This window comes from Malurus melanocephalus, unplaced genomic scaffold, assembly GCF_030028575.1.
Source record: "Malurus melanocephalus ecotype Western Australia unplaced genomic scaffold, MMel_1.1 scaffold_7, whole genome shotgun sequence".
In the NCBI taxonomy this organism is placed as follows: domain Eukaryota; kingdom Metazoa; phylum Chordata; class Aves; order Passeriformes; family Maluridae; genus Malurus; species Malurus melanocephalus.
Window position 1 is genome coordinate 4,152,564 of NW_026623239.1, and position 17,221 is coordinate 4,169,784.

Consider the following 17,221-nt stretch of genomic DNA (forward strand, 5'->3'; position numbering starts at 1 on the left):
AGAGATGGTTAAGGCATTAAGAAAGATCAGAAACCTTTCCAAACTTTACCTCASTTCCAAATGTGCAAATGAGTTACATTTACAGTAAGAAATGCTTGTATACTTCTCCAACTGGCTAGAAATCTTCTTCTTGATGGGACCATAGTATGACAGATATTTTCCTTGGTGACTTGATTTTGATGTCTGCTGTCCTGCTAGACATAGAGCATGGCTCTCACAGAAAAGCTGATGTTAGCCAGTGTTAGGTGTCAAAAACTGCCATGTATCAAACCYGTGTTGTGAGAACTATTCTGCCATCATGCTTAAGTCTTCACAAAAGTTTACACCCCTAGTCATACTTTCATGGCTTTTAATGAATTAGGAGTGGCCTGCTTTCCAGACTGCTTTTCATCCATGCTTCCTCAGCCAGAAATGCTGATTATCTGGCTCTGGAGACTTGTGTGTCCTCCTGTATCCCAGTGGTTACATTTCTTCTTCAAACAAAGAGCCTGTTTTGGAGACAAGTGGCGCTCAAATGGACTTGATTCTGATTGAAATGTGAACGCCCATTTTCATTGGAGATTAGGTTAATTTAAAAGAAAAGATGATAAACTAAAAATACTCTTTAAGCTATAGATACTAATTCACCAACTGGAGAAACAAGTTGTCCTGGAATTTTGAAGTCCTCTAGAATATCTCCTGTGTTTAATTGCCAGTGCTGTCATAGGTTGCTGATAAAGGACATCGCCTCACATGTCTATCTCACTGCTGCACAGCTGCAGTGAGTAATRAATTTGTCCTCTACTAACCGGTGCAAGGCAGGTTTATCTTATTAGTTATGAAACTTTTGTTTTTCTGTTTGAAGAAATTCTTCTTTCATTTTCTCTTCCATTTTCATGCAGTAGTTCTTCCTTGGTTCAAAATGAAAAAACCTGAAAGTCATCCAACTAGGTATCCAAACAAAACAATCTTGTGTAAACCCAGTGGCCTTAACACAGCTAAGTTTTGGCTCTAGGCTTTCATGTGCTGCAGCTGACTCACAGCAAGTGGGAGACACATTCCAATATTCACAGTTCACCTCTGGTGATGACTGGTGTGTGGAATAGGTACAAAATTTAATTCAATCAGTCTCTCTGTAACCCCTGCAAATACTTTACAAAGTAATTACTTTCTGTATGTGTGGTAGAGAGAGGGAATGCAAATATATGTATTAAAATAAAGGGATGTTCACCTCTGTCTTATCTGATAGTATCAGAAGACAAAACAGGAAACAAAGAAACCTGAAGGGCCTTTCATGTGTTGCCACTTCCCAGAAAACAAATTAATTCATGACAGAGCTCATAGAATCACACCACAAATTCCCTGCTCATGTAAACTTCAGAAATAATATACTGACTCGCCATCACATTGAGCTGAAACAGACAACTCTTGAGTTACTAACATTAGGGATAAATGTATATTGCCAATTCGAGGTCTGAAATGAGCCTTCACAAGCCCTTTCATAGGGTAAAGTGAGGGATATGAACATCATACTTTCCAAAACAATGTTTAAAGGCTTATTTTATTTGGTCTTCCTATAACAAGTCATACAGCTTAGAGGTAGTGGTTTCTTGATAGTAGTTGTATGCTCTGTGTATTGATGTGTATATCTTAGCATCATGTTATAAAATAAAACTTGAAGTAGGATTGTTGTTATTGCCTAGTATGAAAAGGTAGTTATGAGGCATTTGATTTTTAAAGTATCAGTAATACTGAATATCAGTGAATAAATGCATTCAGAGATAAGCATGCATGCAGAGATACATTTGCACCAAGCAGTCTCTTTTTTCTTCTAAAGGCAAAGGTCCCAGAGCCTGTTATACATTGCTGCTACCTGACTGAGATGTTTTTCTCAAACATACAGCATACTTTTTAATGCACATGTACGCGATTAAAAGCAGCAGTACCAGCTATTTTTACTGAACCTAGGGAAAACCTCCTTGCTTTACAGTTACTCATCTGGGTTTAATTTGAAACAGTTTGCTGGTAAAATGTCTCTAAGTGCAAAAGGTATATTTTACATGAGCAYTTCTCCACTAATTCTGGAAGAAAAGTCATTGTGTGTAATTTCTGGTGCATTGACAAGTAGGTCCCTCAAGGCAATATCTGGCCTTTTTTCTGCATATTTTGTCCTTAATGTTGGCATCCCCTAAAATTACTTCAGTAAGAAAACTTGTTAGTCAGAGGCGATGTGGATTCCTTTGCAGGCGTTTGGTAGATTACACTGTCACTGGTTTAAGCCTTATGTGCATTCTTCAAAATCTGCATTACAGGGAACATCTGCTTTGTTGTTTGGAAAGTACTAAACATGATTACATTGGATGTACTGCAGCAGAGGAAAATGCCGGCTGGGAGAGTATTGGCTGGTGTGAGGATGAGGCTAGAGTTAAGTCCAAAGGGGAACAGTATCCCCTTTTCAAAAACAATTGGCCGGTGAATTTGGCAGCATGGGTTTCTCAGTGTTTTTTGAGACATACTAAGGTCAGTTCTAACAAACATTCAGTACAGGCAGACTATGGAGGAGAAGCTAAATACAAAGGCGATAGGAGAAGCAAACTTAGGGCTCATTTGTCTCCACTGAAGTCACGGCTTATTTAATTCTTGCCCTTTAAATTTAAAGCAGCTGTTGCCATTTGAACTGCGTAACTGAAATATTTCAGCCACATGGTGGCAACTTTCCAGGCCACTAGCTTCATAAGCTTATATGGCCCTGGTATTAATAATACTTCTCTTCAGTAACAAAAGAAAATATTTTCATTGCCATTCTTTTTCTATCATGAAACCTTAGACAATCAGTGGATTTTAATAATAACCTTCTCTGCAGAGAACTCTTAGAGCAAAACCAAGTTATTCTTATCTAATCTTACTCAATTGTTTGCTTCATAAAACACCTTGGTGATCTGAAGTAGAGGAAAACTTCTTTTATAGGCATGCATCATTATTGCAGCTTACACATTATGCTCTAATATTAAAGAAAAACAACATTTTATGTATCCTAATATGATGAAAAGTATAGGGCCAACCTTCATGCTGAGTCTCACTGAAATGGCCTCTGAGGTGGTATTACTAAATCCACAATGAGCAAACAATAATCATATGCTTGTACTGTGCCTACAGGGTGAAATAGTTCTTGGAAAACTATTCTTCCCAACTCATACTTGCTATGTTCTGTTTCATTCATGTTGACTGTATCTTTCTTTCCTTTGTTTCCTTTTTTTATTCTTTGGGGGGGGGGGTTGACGATCCCAATACCATGCAGCTGTCTGACCAGTGGAGTGTATGGTGCTTCTCAGCCTGACATGTCTGCAACTAATGATGAATCATTTAATGCAGATATGTGTAGCCCCTGGGGACAAACTCTCCACTTTTAAATATGGTGATTGCTGTACTATCCACTATTTCAAGCTGGCAGGCATTGTACACTCTTTTTCATGTCACTTCAAACTACTTTATCATGATAGTTCAGAGATACACATTGCTTCATAAAACTAACTATGATAACCAGATGTAACATAGAAATGAAAAAAAAAAAAAAAAAGGTGTGTATGCATATACTTTAAATATGTCTTCTTTAGATCCACATCCATAAATTTTTAGTGGTCTGCCTCATGCAGGTAGGAAAGCTTCTGAAATGCCTAGCGTTTTCTCTGACAATTTCTTTTTTTCCAAATACTTCAGTGCAGGTGGGCAGTAGGGTCTGGCTGAAGCTTTGATTAAGTCAGTTTGAGCTGTCTGCAGTTTCTCAGGGGCTGCATCTCACAGGGAGCTGATGATTCGACCCTGTGGAGAAGAGCTGCTTTAAGGAGAATAGTTGACCAAAGCAATTTCAGGTATGCAGCTTGGGAAGGCACTATGTAGTCTCTGCAGACAATAAGCGCACCTGAAGCCTTCTGGCCATGGAGTCTAGTGGGCAAGGACCACTTGCATGTGAGGCTGCCAGCTGAGTGTGCTGGAGCACATCATAACAAAACTGTTGCTGTAGAAGAGAATACCTAGCTCTTGGCAGGTGCTCCACTGCAGCCACAGCCACGAGCCAGTGCAGGGTTTCCAGCCTTGTAATGCATTGAGTTCAGTATACAACCAGTCAGGTGCAACTGCACCTTCTCAGATGAAAAAAACAATCTTGATAATTAAAAAATGCTCCTTTTATTTGTTTTCTATTGTTTGTGATGGGTGATGCTGGTGTTACTAAATTAATACCCTACCTTCACTGCCTTTTCTCACATGAAATTAAAAATTGAAACAAATTCTTCTAAGCATTTAGGAGTTTTAAGATTCTTTGGTAAAAAGATGACACACTTGTTTACTGGGTTTTTAAACACTGTTAGAAAGTAGCTAATTGCCTTCCTCTGGGTCTAAAGTTTGATTACAGATTAACATTTCTGCTTTAAATTATAATTCTTTAATAAGAAAAGTTAAGCAATTTTAAGGCTGAAGTGATGGAGGTGGAAGAGACTAAGATTCTTTATTTTGTTTTAAGGAAATAAATGTTTTATTCCAAACTGTGTAATATATTTTCTTATACAGATATACATATGGTATGTGATGAGTATGGCATAAAACTTCTTAGATAGAGAAGAATATATTTTTTTGAATGTAGTACTATTCATTATAGGTAGTATCTTATATAGTCAATCATGCAGTCACATCCACCCCATGATGAATTTTCTGTTTGTAAGAAAGGTCCACTGGGTAACTGAGAAACAGAACTGGCATCTTTTTGTGGTTATATTAACAAATAGGTTTTAAAAAATCAAATGCTGTTGATTACTTTGGCCTTTAAAAGCATGTTATGTTCATGAGTATGGGTATGTGATAGGGTCATAAAAACATAACAGATTAATAATCTTGTTTAAGTATTTTAGTCTACAATAATCTGTAACAGTCAATTAGCAATACATAGACCATTTACTAATAATTTATTAATCCTTGATAATTTGTTGATAAGTTTGTCTTTGATGTGAATTTTGACAAAGTATAAAATTAACTTTTGGATTGACTGCATGCTCCTTAAAAGATCCTATGTATTTCTGTCTGAATAGGGTTTGGGTGCCAYAATATATATAAGAAAGATAAAAAGYTATTTGAGAGTGTCCAAAGAAGGCTGCAAAGATGGGGAAGGGTCTGCAGGCAAAACCATACATGGAGTGGCTGAGGTCACTTGTCATATTTAGTCTGGAGGACACTGAGGGGAGACCTCATCACAGTCTGTATCTTCCTTAAGAAGGGAAATGGAGGGACAGGCATCAATCTCTCTGGTGACCAGTGAGTGACAGGATCCAAGGGAATGGCCTGAAGTTGTGTCAGGGGAGTTAGGCTGCATATAGGAAAAGGTTCTTCATCTAGGGGTGGTTGAGCACTGGGAACAGGCTCCCCCAGGGAAGTGGTCATAGCGCCAAGCCTGACAGAGTTCAAGAATTGTTYGGACAACACTCTCAGAGACATGGTGTAATTCTTGGGACTGTCCTGTGTAGTGCCAGGAGTTGGATTTTGATGATCCTTCCACCTCAGGATACTCTGTGGTTCTGTGACTCCATGTTTGAAATGAAAGCATGAAAATCAGCTTTTGGCTGAACCCTATAAAGTGCACCAGTCATGTAGGTCCATACAGTTCCTGTTGCAAGAAGTTTGAACACAATACCAACCCTATGCCTCTGGCTGACCAAAGCTTCCAGCAAGAATGATGGTATTTATTCCTATCCAGTGTGGTGATTTTCACCAGAAATGTGCCCACACAAGTATATTTTCCTGATGTTTGCTGAACTTGACAACCTTTTGAGACTAAAGCTTGAAATTGCATTAGAAAATACCAGATTCACATAAGTTCAAATACTGCATTTATGTTGTCTAATGCTAGGGTTTTTTTAATGTTGTGGAAAAGCATTTTCAATCTATTGGATTTGCTACTGAAGAGATTCTTGTTTTTTAAAAATGTTTAAACATAGCTATTACTAGTGGAATTTTCACACATAGAGACCAAATTAAAATAGTGATAAAYGTTACACACGCACATATATATGTATATACATGCATGTATAAATTGACATTTCTCTGTGTGTGTATATACACAGATATAAAAAAATACATATAAGTGAATGTATAGTTATATATGTGTTTTTAAAAGTTGAGTGATGTGATTTTATTGGCAGCAACAGTCCTGCTTAGAGTGCTCTTCTCATCAGCAGTTTTGGGGTACCAAGCAACATGCTGTGAACACTAAATAAAAGTGCAAATTCTCTTGTGTCTAATCTCTTGTCAGGAAGGGTCCTCCTTCCCTTTCTCACACAGGACCAGTATCTGAAATGGGTCCCCCTATTCTAGAAATTATYATAATTCAGGCCTAAGTTCTAATGTCTTCACCCACAATCCAGGTAATTATATAATGGTAATGCTGTTGGCTAGAAGAAACCATCAGATGCTGTTAGTCACTCAGTTTTACCCAAACTGAAGTCTGTGAAGTGTTTTAAGAGGGTGATGGCTTGGTTGTTAAAGGATTGAGGCCCATGTCTCAGTTACATATTGCTTCCTCACAAGAGGCGACATGTATTGAATGGCTATTGTCTCARTCGTTTAATAGTTTTCATTGGGTTTAAACCCCTTTTAAATATTCCAATGCAAAGCCAAGAGTACCTATTAGTGAAATTTTCCAACTTGCAAGTTATTTGTATTTATATCATGCTGTTAAAGCAATGGAATTCTGTATTATAAGCATTCTGTATTATAAGATTTTCCAAGACCCAAATTTAAATTAGTAATTATGGTATTTTTGCAATGAATTTGCTTGCCTTCTCTTTTTTCATTATAAAAACATAATGGCATGTAAAGACTCTGTCCTGTCAAGCCACAGAAAACTGTTTGCAATACATGTGAGAAAACAATCATGAATAATGTTATGTAAAGGTACAGATGATTAAACTGGCTGATTAGTATATTATTCAAGAGTTTGCACACTTGGAGGCATAGCTACCCAGAAAAAGAAGTTTGCTTTAAAATAATATCATTATTTGTTTTAGGCTATTTGATCATTCCATGGAAGGATTTAAAAACTGGGAGTTTATGACTACTCACTGTTGGAGTGAAAAGGCAGCAGGTGATTGGATCTTGGAAATCTGTGACACTCCATCTCAGCTGAGAAATTTCAAGACTCCAGGTAGGACTTCAACATGTATTTGGGCTCTGTGAATTCTGAAGAATGCTTGCTGTTTTCCACCTTTTATTTACAGCTGGAACGTCTCCCTGGTTTTAGTGTGAAGGCATAGCTGGGAAGAGCGTTATTCTAAATTGCATTTATCAATGCACTCTTAATTTTTATGTTATAGTTATGTATCTTTTAAGATACATACAGGGTTCACTTTTATTCTGAGCTTATTTCTGGAGTTTATTTAGATGATTTTCTCTCTAAAAAATTAGGCATACTGATCAGCCTCACTCAAATGCTGTTGATAGAATTGAATGAGAATTTTAATTCTTCATTTCTACTTTAGCTGTGTCATGCTTTGATAGCTCATCTCAACTTTTAAAAATGCTTCTCTGTCTGGCCATCAGCTTCAAGCACAGCATTTTGAAAATCTTGGTTATCTTCCCCTAGAGCTCTGAAAGGAAACACCATTGCCAGTGTCTTACATTTCACTTTATCACCACTAATTACTTCTCCCCATAGTTTTGTAGTCGTGCAAGGTTCTTAGCCAAGTGATGCTAAATGCATCCCTAAATGAAAAGCAAAGTCTTCTGTACAGTTAAAAGGGGTACTCACTAAATGTGTTTGGAAAAGCAGCCATAGACTATAAGCTGTTCAAGGATTCAGGAGGAGGTTTGGTGTTTGGGTTTTTTAAAATTTTCAGTGCTTTAGAATTTGATAGAGGGGAGGTATTAAGCAGCRAATAAGTAATTCCATTTTAATCAGATCATTGAAAAGAGACAAAATCAAGTCTTTTCAACTCCATTTTGTTATTCCTGAAGCATCCAGGAATGCCTCTGGTGTGAAGGACAAGTTAGGGTACCTCTTCACCTTTGTGTTTACTGGAGCCTGGTGGTTCATGCACCAGGCATGAGCCTGAGAGCAACGCATTTCAGCTGTTTCCCTGTTTTGTCTTCCCTGACACACACTTTGCACTGAAAAAGAGGTAACATTGAGCTATTTTACAAACTTTTAATCTGGGCGGTTCTCCAGACACATTTTACAGGCCTTYTACATTACCAGGACAGTCTCAAAGTGGTCTGCTGCATTTCCAGTTTACACTTCAAAGCCTATTCCTGCACTCTCCTGCACACTACAGCTATATGTGTAGTTGTATAGGTCTTACCAATTCATTGCTTTCAATACTTTATATACTTCTCAGTGCTACAGTGGCTAATCTAATGCAACTGATTTCCTCTCCTCCATCAGAACTAAAGATACAACTCTGGAAGAAGAGGCACAATAGAAGCTGGGAGATTGGGAGAAAGTAGACCTGCAAAATTAAGGGGTGTGGAGGAAGCTGGTATACTGACAGAGTCCTGCTGGAGAGCTTATTTTTTACTTTGCTTTAGCCACAATGTAAAACACTGCTTGAGACTAGATTGGTTTTTACTTGCATTTGTGTTTCACAAGATGCAGTGTGGTTGTGAATTTGGATCCTGGTTCATTGTATACTGTCTAGTAATGTATCCCCCATCTTTCTAGAGCAGTGGTTGCCCTCTGGTGAAAGCTGTCCAGTAACTCTTCTGTTCAAAAAGATTTGGAAGTGCCTGCCATATATTAGTGGTGGATAAATTCAGCTGTTTGGGCATATCGGGATTAGTCTCTGCACTGAAGAGAACATGAAGTAAACAAAAGGTGCTTAAAYATAATTTATGGTGCCTCTCCAGTTCACGGTGCCTCTCCAGTTTATCACCATACCCTGCAGTTTATCACACTGATACCATCATCATGCCTGTTTCTTGTTTGTGTTCTGTGCATGTGTTTGCTCAGCTCTTGAAAAGTCTTGTAATTAAGAGTTGCCGTTTTTCTGTAATCAAATCAAAAAGAAAGATCCAACATGTCATCATATCGCTGCATTGGCAAAGGTAATCTGTTAACTGAAAAGAAATGCAGAGTCCAGCTCATAAAAGTAGTGCATKTAATTTCTACATTTAATTCTATAGAATATTGGGAGGTGGACATATGTTTGCTGTGAAAATCATATCACATGTGTGATATGCCCTTTCTTCTATCGAAACAATATGGGACCTTTGTTACACATCCTAAATACAAGCAGGGAAAAGATTATTCTAGCCAAACTGAATGATGGAATCAGCCAAAAATGGGGAAAGAAAGATTTTGGCTTAAATGTGCATACTTTGTTTATTTATTATAAAAGTGGATGTGTATGTATATATACTTAGTTATTGAAGTATTTTCATTGTGCAAATTAAACCCGCCTTGAGGCAGACTTCATTTATTTACTGGCAAGTCACATGAATCTCCTCTTTATTTACAGAACCACTTTTAAAAGGCAACTAATTTCCTGAGAGATGCTACATTGTTCCCCTTGCTGCCCTTTGCCATTATGCATGCATTCAAAGAAACAATCCTTCCTGCAGTGATGTCAGTACCAGACCTTTCTTTTGTGTAAAATCCAGACACAATATGTTGTGCCTTAGGAGCATCTTTACCTGTGATTGTTTGTAGTAGGTTCTTGCAAGTAGTTTTACCAATGTTCTGGGAGAAGGATAAAACCAGCCTTTGAGAAGTTGAGTGAGTTTTGCCTCATAATAAAAGATGAAGGATAAAAAGATCTGAGTAACTTAGCAAAACACACTTTTTTTAATGACATCTAATGGATTGTGGTTTATATGCTGTAGAAGTGGTTTAAAAAACAAAAAAAGGCATGGACTGGATATAGAGAAGCTGTATATTTGAAAGAGCTATAGAGATGGCTGCATATCTGGTTTAAAATTATTTCCTTGTGTGAATTCCTTTTTAAAAAGAAAAGTGCTATTAAGGATACAGTTGGATCAGTCTAAAGAACACTGAGATGTAACTTGATTCCCACATGTCTGTAGAGGACGAAATTACGTAACATGGGTCTTTCTAATCTATTGAGTCTTTAAGAGCCACATATCTGTGGGTAAGAAAAGGCAAATTGAAAACAAAGGGCATGCAGTTTTACAGCCAAGGTAATTAGCCAGGAGCTTGGCAGCAGGTGTGGTAAACTCATCAGCAGTTAATTTTTTTCATCAAGATTAAATGTCTCATTAAAGAAAGTAATATTTCAATTCAGATATGAAAAGTTGAAAGCTACTGTGTGACACAACTGCCACACAATGTCGTTTCTGGTCTGTAGTTTCCACTCAAAAACTGAGTAGAGAGCAGAAAAGGTTTCACATGAAGTGTAGAAATTTTTGTCTCAGAAAAATTAAATTGGGTCTGGCAAGAGACACAGAGATAACAGAGATTCCCATCTTTAGCACTAGCATAAACTATTTAAAAGAATTTATCCATGATCTGTCAGATAGTGTATTTGCGTATGGTTGCTTACTGCTTGAAGTGTGCATGTACAAGCAGAGTGTTACTGGGTTGTCTTTGTCATGTCAGTTTGAGGTTACCAGATGGCATTGGGGAAAATACAGAAAATCACTTGTAAAGGTCAAATTAATTTGCTTGCACAGATTGAAAAAGTCCAAGTGAACAATGTTTCATGTTATTGAGTATAATTAAAATGAAAGAGGAAGATGGCTTGAATTTGATTTTACATGAAGTGTACTACATTATTTTCTTAAGGACAGTCATTCCTGGATTACATTTCTCATTAAATAATAGTTCTCCTTGGGAAAAGTGTTTTAACCATGGAACATGCTATAAAACAGGCTCATTCAAATTCTCCCTGCTTCTCTGATTTCTCTTTGTTCTGATGAGAATTTGACCTTAACAACTAGGTATTCCAAAACAGATAACCGTAGGCCAAGGCAATAGGATGATACCAAACTTAGGTTGCACCTTTTCAAGCAGGGATGTGGTTTCTATGCATCTGTACTTTAATCCATATTTCAGGTCTGAGTGTGTTCGTTCTTTATCCAAATTAATTCACCAAGTAGTGTAGAGAGAAAGGTAGGGACTCAAAGTTCACCATTTGTGTTTTGACAGCATGAACTGATGACTTGATACACCTTTATTTTTTATTCTTCTCAAAAAACTTACCAGAAAGTCACATAATGCTTCAGGCAGCCTGACAATTTTTTCTGTCTTCACTCAAATATTAAGAGAGTAAAATGTATTGATGATTGCAGACAGTACAGTGATATATCTGTCAAATAAGTGGCAGAAATAAATTAGAAATTATGCTGGCTTGAGGGGGACACTGATGTGTCTTCCATGGAGATTTTAAGAGAAGCTGTTTCTTGTTCATCAAGTTGTGTCTTACAATRTAATGAAAGGTACTCTTATGTTATCCCTTTCTTAAGTCAGAATTCTGAATACAGCTACTTAACTGAAAGGTCTTAAATAATAATTACTGGATAACTAGTAATATTCTGAAGGGAAAGTGAAGTCTGGAGCAAAACCATCTTATTAATTACCATATACATATTCCAAATAATTGTATGCCCAGAGGTGTTGTTCATTGTTTACTTTGAGTTTAGTCCATAGTGCAAACTTTTGCTAGACCTGCAAGAGATTGGAATGCAGGGAAAATACCGTGTAAAGATCTGGTTGAAGAAAATTTGCTCTCTTAGYTTGTAGTAAAACAACTATTGCATTTACTTGAAAAGCAATGTCTTCCATACTTACTCATAACAACATGCTTTAAAGTGACATTCTTTTTTAAGACACAGAGTAGTTCTGAAAACATTTTTATAATACTTAACTTCCAGGCAAATTGAAAGAGTGGTCCTTAGTACTGTATGGAACATCCATCCAGCCTTACTCACCAAGAAATGATTTTTCCAAAGTGGAAAGAGTGCGCTCTAGTCCAGTTGAAGATCCTACAGAAGATTATACAACAGATGACTATTCAGGTGCGTACATTCATTTACTCTATTTGTTCCTTTTCTGAATCCTTAATGGCTTAAAGAATGGCCTGGGAGTCTGCATATGTAAAATGTTTAGTGGATTGGATTCCTCACTGAAGATGAGAAGTGTTTGTTTCATAATTTAAAGTTAGGTATTTGAGTTTGTATGCATAGAGTTATATATATTTTAGGCTACAATTAACATACTATGAAGAATGCACTGTTTTGCAAGTGCTTAAAACATATATAGTTTTGGACATATATATACGAGAAGAACATTATCTTCTACATCTGTGTTTTCACTGATCCCTATAGAAGTTTTTCAAAGTTGTCATTAGATTTTAATAGCTTTAGATTTTTAGCACTACAAAATAAGTCAAGTTGGCAGTTTCCTACATGTAATCCACCTTTAGGAGTACCAGATGAATCTGAAGAACTCTGGCCAGCAAAAAGGAGGACAAATTTCAGTTTAGAATTTTCTGTTATTGCATCCTTCTTCCATAGCATAACTCTATTTTAGATGCAGAGCAGCGGAACTTCTTGTTTTGATAGGTGATGAAACACTACTATCTCTGCTTTAAAGGTCACTAAATTAAGTTTTTATATGAAGCAAAGTCAACACATTTCATTCAGGAGAGAGCAGTGATACTGAAAGTTGTAACTTCACCTGCAGGCATTGCTCACCTGCATAAAGGCAGGACTTGATGGTTCTCTCCTCCCTTATCAGGAAGGATCTATTTGAAAACTGTAAGCGCAGTTAGAATCTTAGAATATCTTAGAATATCTTGGGTTGGAACGGATCCACAAGCATTATCAAGTTCACTGTGGTGCAGGTGAGATGGAAGACTTGCTAGTCAGCAAGTACTAGGTGAGGCTTTTGCAGCATGTAGCAGCGCAGAGTATCGGCACCCTGGTTTCTGGTTCATTGCGTTGTGGTAGCCACCTGGGCAAGTTGATACTCACTTGGTGACCCAAGTAGCCTCTGATCATGATATTTATCATTTATGTTGTCCTACTTTTTACAAGTTGTTTTGCTAATCATTACTAACTATGAATTACAGAAGCCTTTGCACATTTCCAAATAAAACAAGGATGCAATACTTTTTWAAAAAACTGGCTTTTTTTCTTCACTTTTTGAATTCAAATCAAACATGTATTCAGGAAACTTCGCTGTCCAGCCATCCAGGGGCTGCTCTGGCAGTCATATTCTCAACACCTGAGCTAGGACCAAGGCCCCTTCACAGCTTCACACCCGACACTCACGTGGTCAGATCAGGTTTCCTTACCAGCTCAACCCCAGGTTTCCCATTGCAGAACCTCAATCTTTACAATCCTTAGAATAATTGATGCAGTAACTAAATAACAAAATAACAGCTTGGGCTGAGTGCCTCTGAGGAGGGACCCTGACCAGGGGAACCCTCTGGGCTTTTATACCCTTACAGTTTAAGCTCATGAAAGTCCCAAGATGCTTGGCTCTTGCTGTGTCTCTGAGTGTCTGGTCACCTGACTGGTGCCACAGGTCCCTGTGTCCTTTTTTATGCAGAGGGTCTGCAGTTCACAGCTGCTTGCTTGGAGCTTCGGCCACCCAGGGTTTAATCTGCAGCTCACACTGCAGGCTCCAAACCRAGCTATCTACCCTAAGTGTAGTCCTCAACACAGGGAACCCAAGAAATTACATTCTGCAATAAAATACAGTGTTTTAAGGTTTCCTAAGTACTATTTGAAAAGTTTAAATCCCTTTGGCCCTCTGTATTCTGTTTTTATTACAGGCCCCTGCAATCCAGAATGCAGCAAAGTAGGGTGTGATGGTCCAGGACCAGATCATTGTACTGACTGTCTGCACTATTACTACAAATCTAAGAACAAYACAAGGTAAGACAAGGAGAAAAAAAAAATTCATTGATTTATTAGTGTGTATCTTAACATTCTTTCCTCTTCTCTTCATTGCAGTCATGGATAATTCATTTTCCACTGAATTTGAAAAATATTCTTAGGAGTCCCAAAAGCTCTAAACCCTACCGAATCAGAATTTAAGTTACAGCTTAAAAACTAAATTACTGAAAAACTCTTCCCAGATTATATCCCTACCTCTTTTTTTTTCCCCGTAAGAGGCTCTGTGTATGTGTGTGTGTGTATATATATATATATATATATATATATATATATATACATATACACATACATATATATATATATATGTACTTTGATATAGATATATATATAGAGAGAGAGACTGTCATAGCTACTACAGCTTCTGTGATTAAGTGAAAAAGTTAGGAAGAAATGTAGGAAAGTAGATACTCAAAAATTATACTGTCAACTGTCTGACAAGATATTTGCTAGTGAGATAGCATGTTCTGTAGGGACATAAATGCAAGAGACTCACCTTGGTGCAGTGCTTTGACGGGCTATATCTTAATAAACACACGATCATTAGAAAAGCAGCTATGCTGAGAAATACTTCTGCTTTGCAGTAATGGTCCAGGAATGTGGTGGCAGGTGATTTCATTAACAATTCTGCCTTCTCTTCCCTGCTGTCTGCAGGATCTGTGTTTCGACCTGCCCACCTGGTCACTACAATGCAGACAAGAAACGATGTAAAAAATGCTCACCCAATTGTGAAACCTGTGTTGGAGGCCATAGTGACCAGTGCATGACCTGTAAATCTGGCTACTACCTGAATGAAGTAACCCATAGCTGTATTACCACCTGCCCTGATGGGTTTTACCTGGATAAGAGTTAGTATTTCTTGTTGGTTTTGTATTGCGGGCTACAGAATTTGATCTGGGGAGGTTGCTGGAATGCTTATAAGCAGGAAAAGTATATGGTGATACATCTGTATCTTATCCTATTTCTTTTATCATATTGTTGCCAAGTGTGATCAAGAATGTCCTGAATAATGTTCCTTTATTTTAAAAACTATACTTATTGCAGGATGTCTTTTCAGCTGGGGGTGGCTGGGGGTAACAGTAACAGAACTAGAGCAGCTCAAGAGCAAGTCAGCTGAAGGACAGAAAAGGTTATCAGTGCTCAGGAAAGGGACAGACAGCATTCTGATCATAAAGGATTCTCCATTCAGCCAAATTCAAATTAAATGGCACCAGAAGTGAGAGCTGAGAAATCAACTATGGCCAGTGAATCAGAGCTCTAAGAGAAATAGGCTCTTCAGGTGTAAAAATCTTGCAAATAATGTTTCTGACACACTGAGTACCTACAGATTGATGTGAATGCCTAGGAGCAGTAATCCTCAGCAATGATAGATACTTGCCTTCAGCTTCCTCCTGTGCCAAGTAGATGGTCCACGCTTATTTTGCAGCATTGGCTAACAAGAATAATAAAGACATATATTCAAACGTGTGCTTGAAACTGCAGTGACTGTGGTTGTCTTTAGACACTCCTTAGATGATAAATATGTTCTCAGAAGCATGTTCATCTAGGTACCTAACATTTTGCTTTCTCCAGCATGAAGCTGTGTGTTTATTTTTGAGAATTAGTAAAAACAGGTCCTACCTTATTTGTCTCATTTTCATTGTGATGAAAATTTCTTAATTTCCAATTAAGATGGATAGATGAAAACTTAGAATAAATGGGAAAACTAAGTTTTTCTTCTCAGAAGGATATGTGTCACTGCGTGACCAAAGATAGCGGGGCTGAAGAGAGAGACACATTTCTTAAAGAAGGAATCTCTAGAGATAAAATGGCAGGTATCGAGTAATTTATGTATTTACTTTGTTAAGATCAGATTTGTTTATGCAGGTGTGTCTTTTAACACCASATCAGGAAGCCAGGACAGACTGCTTGCATGGAAGGGGTAACACTGCAGGACAGTCTCCAGAACATGTGGCAATCATTAGTGCATATCACTGCTGTATGAGAAGGTGCCTAAAGTTCCATATTATAAATAGAGAATGTAAATGTAAAATGCTTATGAAAATTTTTTATGGCTTAAAAACGTATTTTTCTCAGGGTGCAGCTATAACTTCAAATGTATAGAAACATTGTAAACCATTTGATTGATGTTTGATGGAGAAAGCTAGTGATAGGCAGAATTTAGCTATCTTATGATGTCAAACTAGAAAGCAGTAAGTCATGCAATAAAATATTCATGCAATTTTACCAAACCAAACTGACCAGGATTTTCTGGGCTGTTATCTTTTTTTCTTTTGTAGATAAGATTGTTTGTCGAAAATGTAGTGAAAACTGCAAGACGTGTGTTGAATTCCAAATCTGCACAGAATGCAAACCTGGCCTGAGGTAAGGAAATGATGGATGTCTGTAAATGTAGTATCTGAAGAGGTATATAAGGCTGGAGATACCCAATGAAGAACACAAGATATTTATTTAACCTTGCACAGCCCTCATTTCATCTGTTCCAATGCTATATAGTCTGTAATACAGTTGTTTTTTTGTTTTTTTGTGTTCCTGGGTGCCAGTTTGGCTAACAAAAGATTTTTAGAAGGCCTTTCATTTCCAATAACATAAAAGCCACAGTTGTGTGTAAAGCTGGCTTCTTCAGTTTTTGGCCTGCAGTATGTCAGTCAAGGATTGTTTTAGAAGTAGAGCTAATGAATCATATTTATCTTTCTGATTAATTCATGTGGTAGTTAGAAATTATTTTCTTACCTTTATTGTATGTCTTCATGTATCCACTTACCTCCAGCACTTGAGGCTCCATTCTGTTACAGTGCAATGTTCATATATTCTAGACAGCAGTGGAGATTTTTCCTCATGGGGGATCTTAATGATTCTTGAAAATTATGGGTAAAACATACAAAGCAGCAGTACACATTTCAAGCTTCTTTATAAATGAATGACCTTTTGATCCAAGTCGCAAAGGTCAAAAATCTTAAAATATTCATGACAACTGTATGCTGGGTTAGTGCCACAAAAAAAAAATGAAGTATCTGTAGGGATTCGTTTGAATACAAGTATTGTGTTAATGTTTTGACATTGAGATTACACGTTCCAATAAAGCGTATTTTCATCTCTTAGTGAAATATGAATTTTAGCTTCTGGAACATCAATAGTTGGATTCCTTTATTGAAACTGAAATACTAAAAAAATTTTAAAACCTAACCTTCATGTTTTCTTGGGAAACATTAGCAAATGGATAGTAATATTTTGTAACTTTTTTTGAAAATGTGTGGGTATGCGAGTTAAATGGAGCCTGTAGGGCATGCATTTTATATTCCATAGATATTAAAAACTTCCTTCATTTTCTTGGCAGAGTTATCAR

General features: G+C 37.2%; 1 protein-coding gene across 2 annotated transcripts in view; it reads left to right on the top strand.

Annotated features, from left to right (window-relative positions):
* The window catches only part of PCSK5 (proprotein convertase subtilisin/kexin type 5), a 220,019-nt gene that overhangs the window by 147,941 nt on the left and 54,857 nt on the right, over nt 1-17,221 (top strand). For both annotated transcript variants that reach the window (XM_057372770.1, XM_057372778.1), the window contains exons 13-17: nt 7,032-7,168; nt 11,848-11,991; nt 13,755-13,857; nt 14,530-14,723; nt 16,155-16,239. In XM_057372770.1, coding sequence (XP_057228753.1) covers nt 7,032-7,168; nt 11,848-11,991; nt 13,755-13,857; nt 14,530-14,723; nt 16,155-16,239 — 663 coding nt within the window. The remainder of the gene's footprint in view (nt 1-7,031; nt 7,169-11,847; nt 11,992-13,754; nt 13,858-14,529; nt 14,724-16,154; nt 16,240-17,221) is intronic.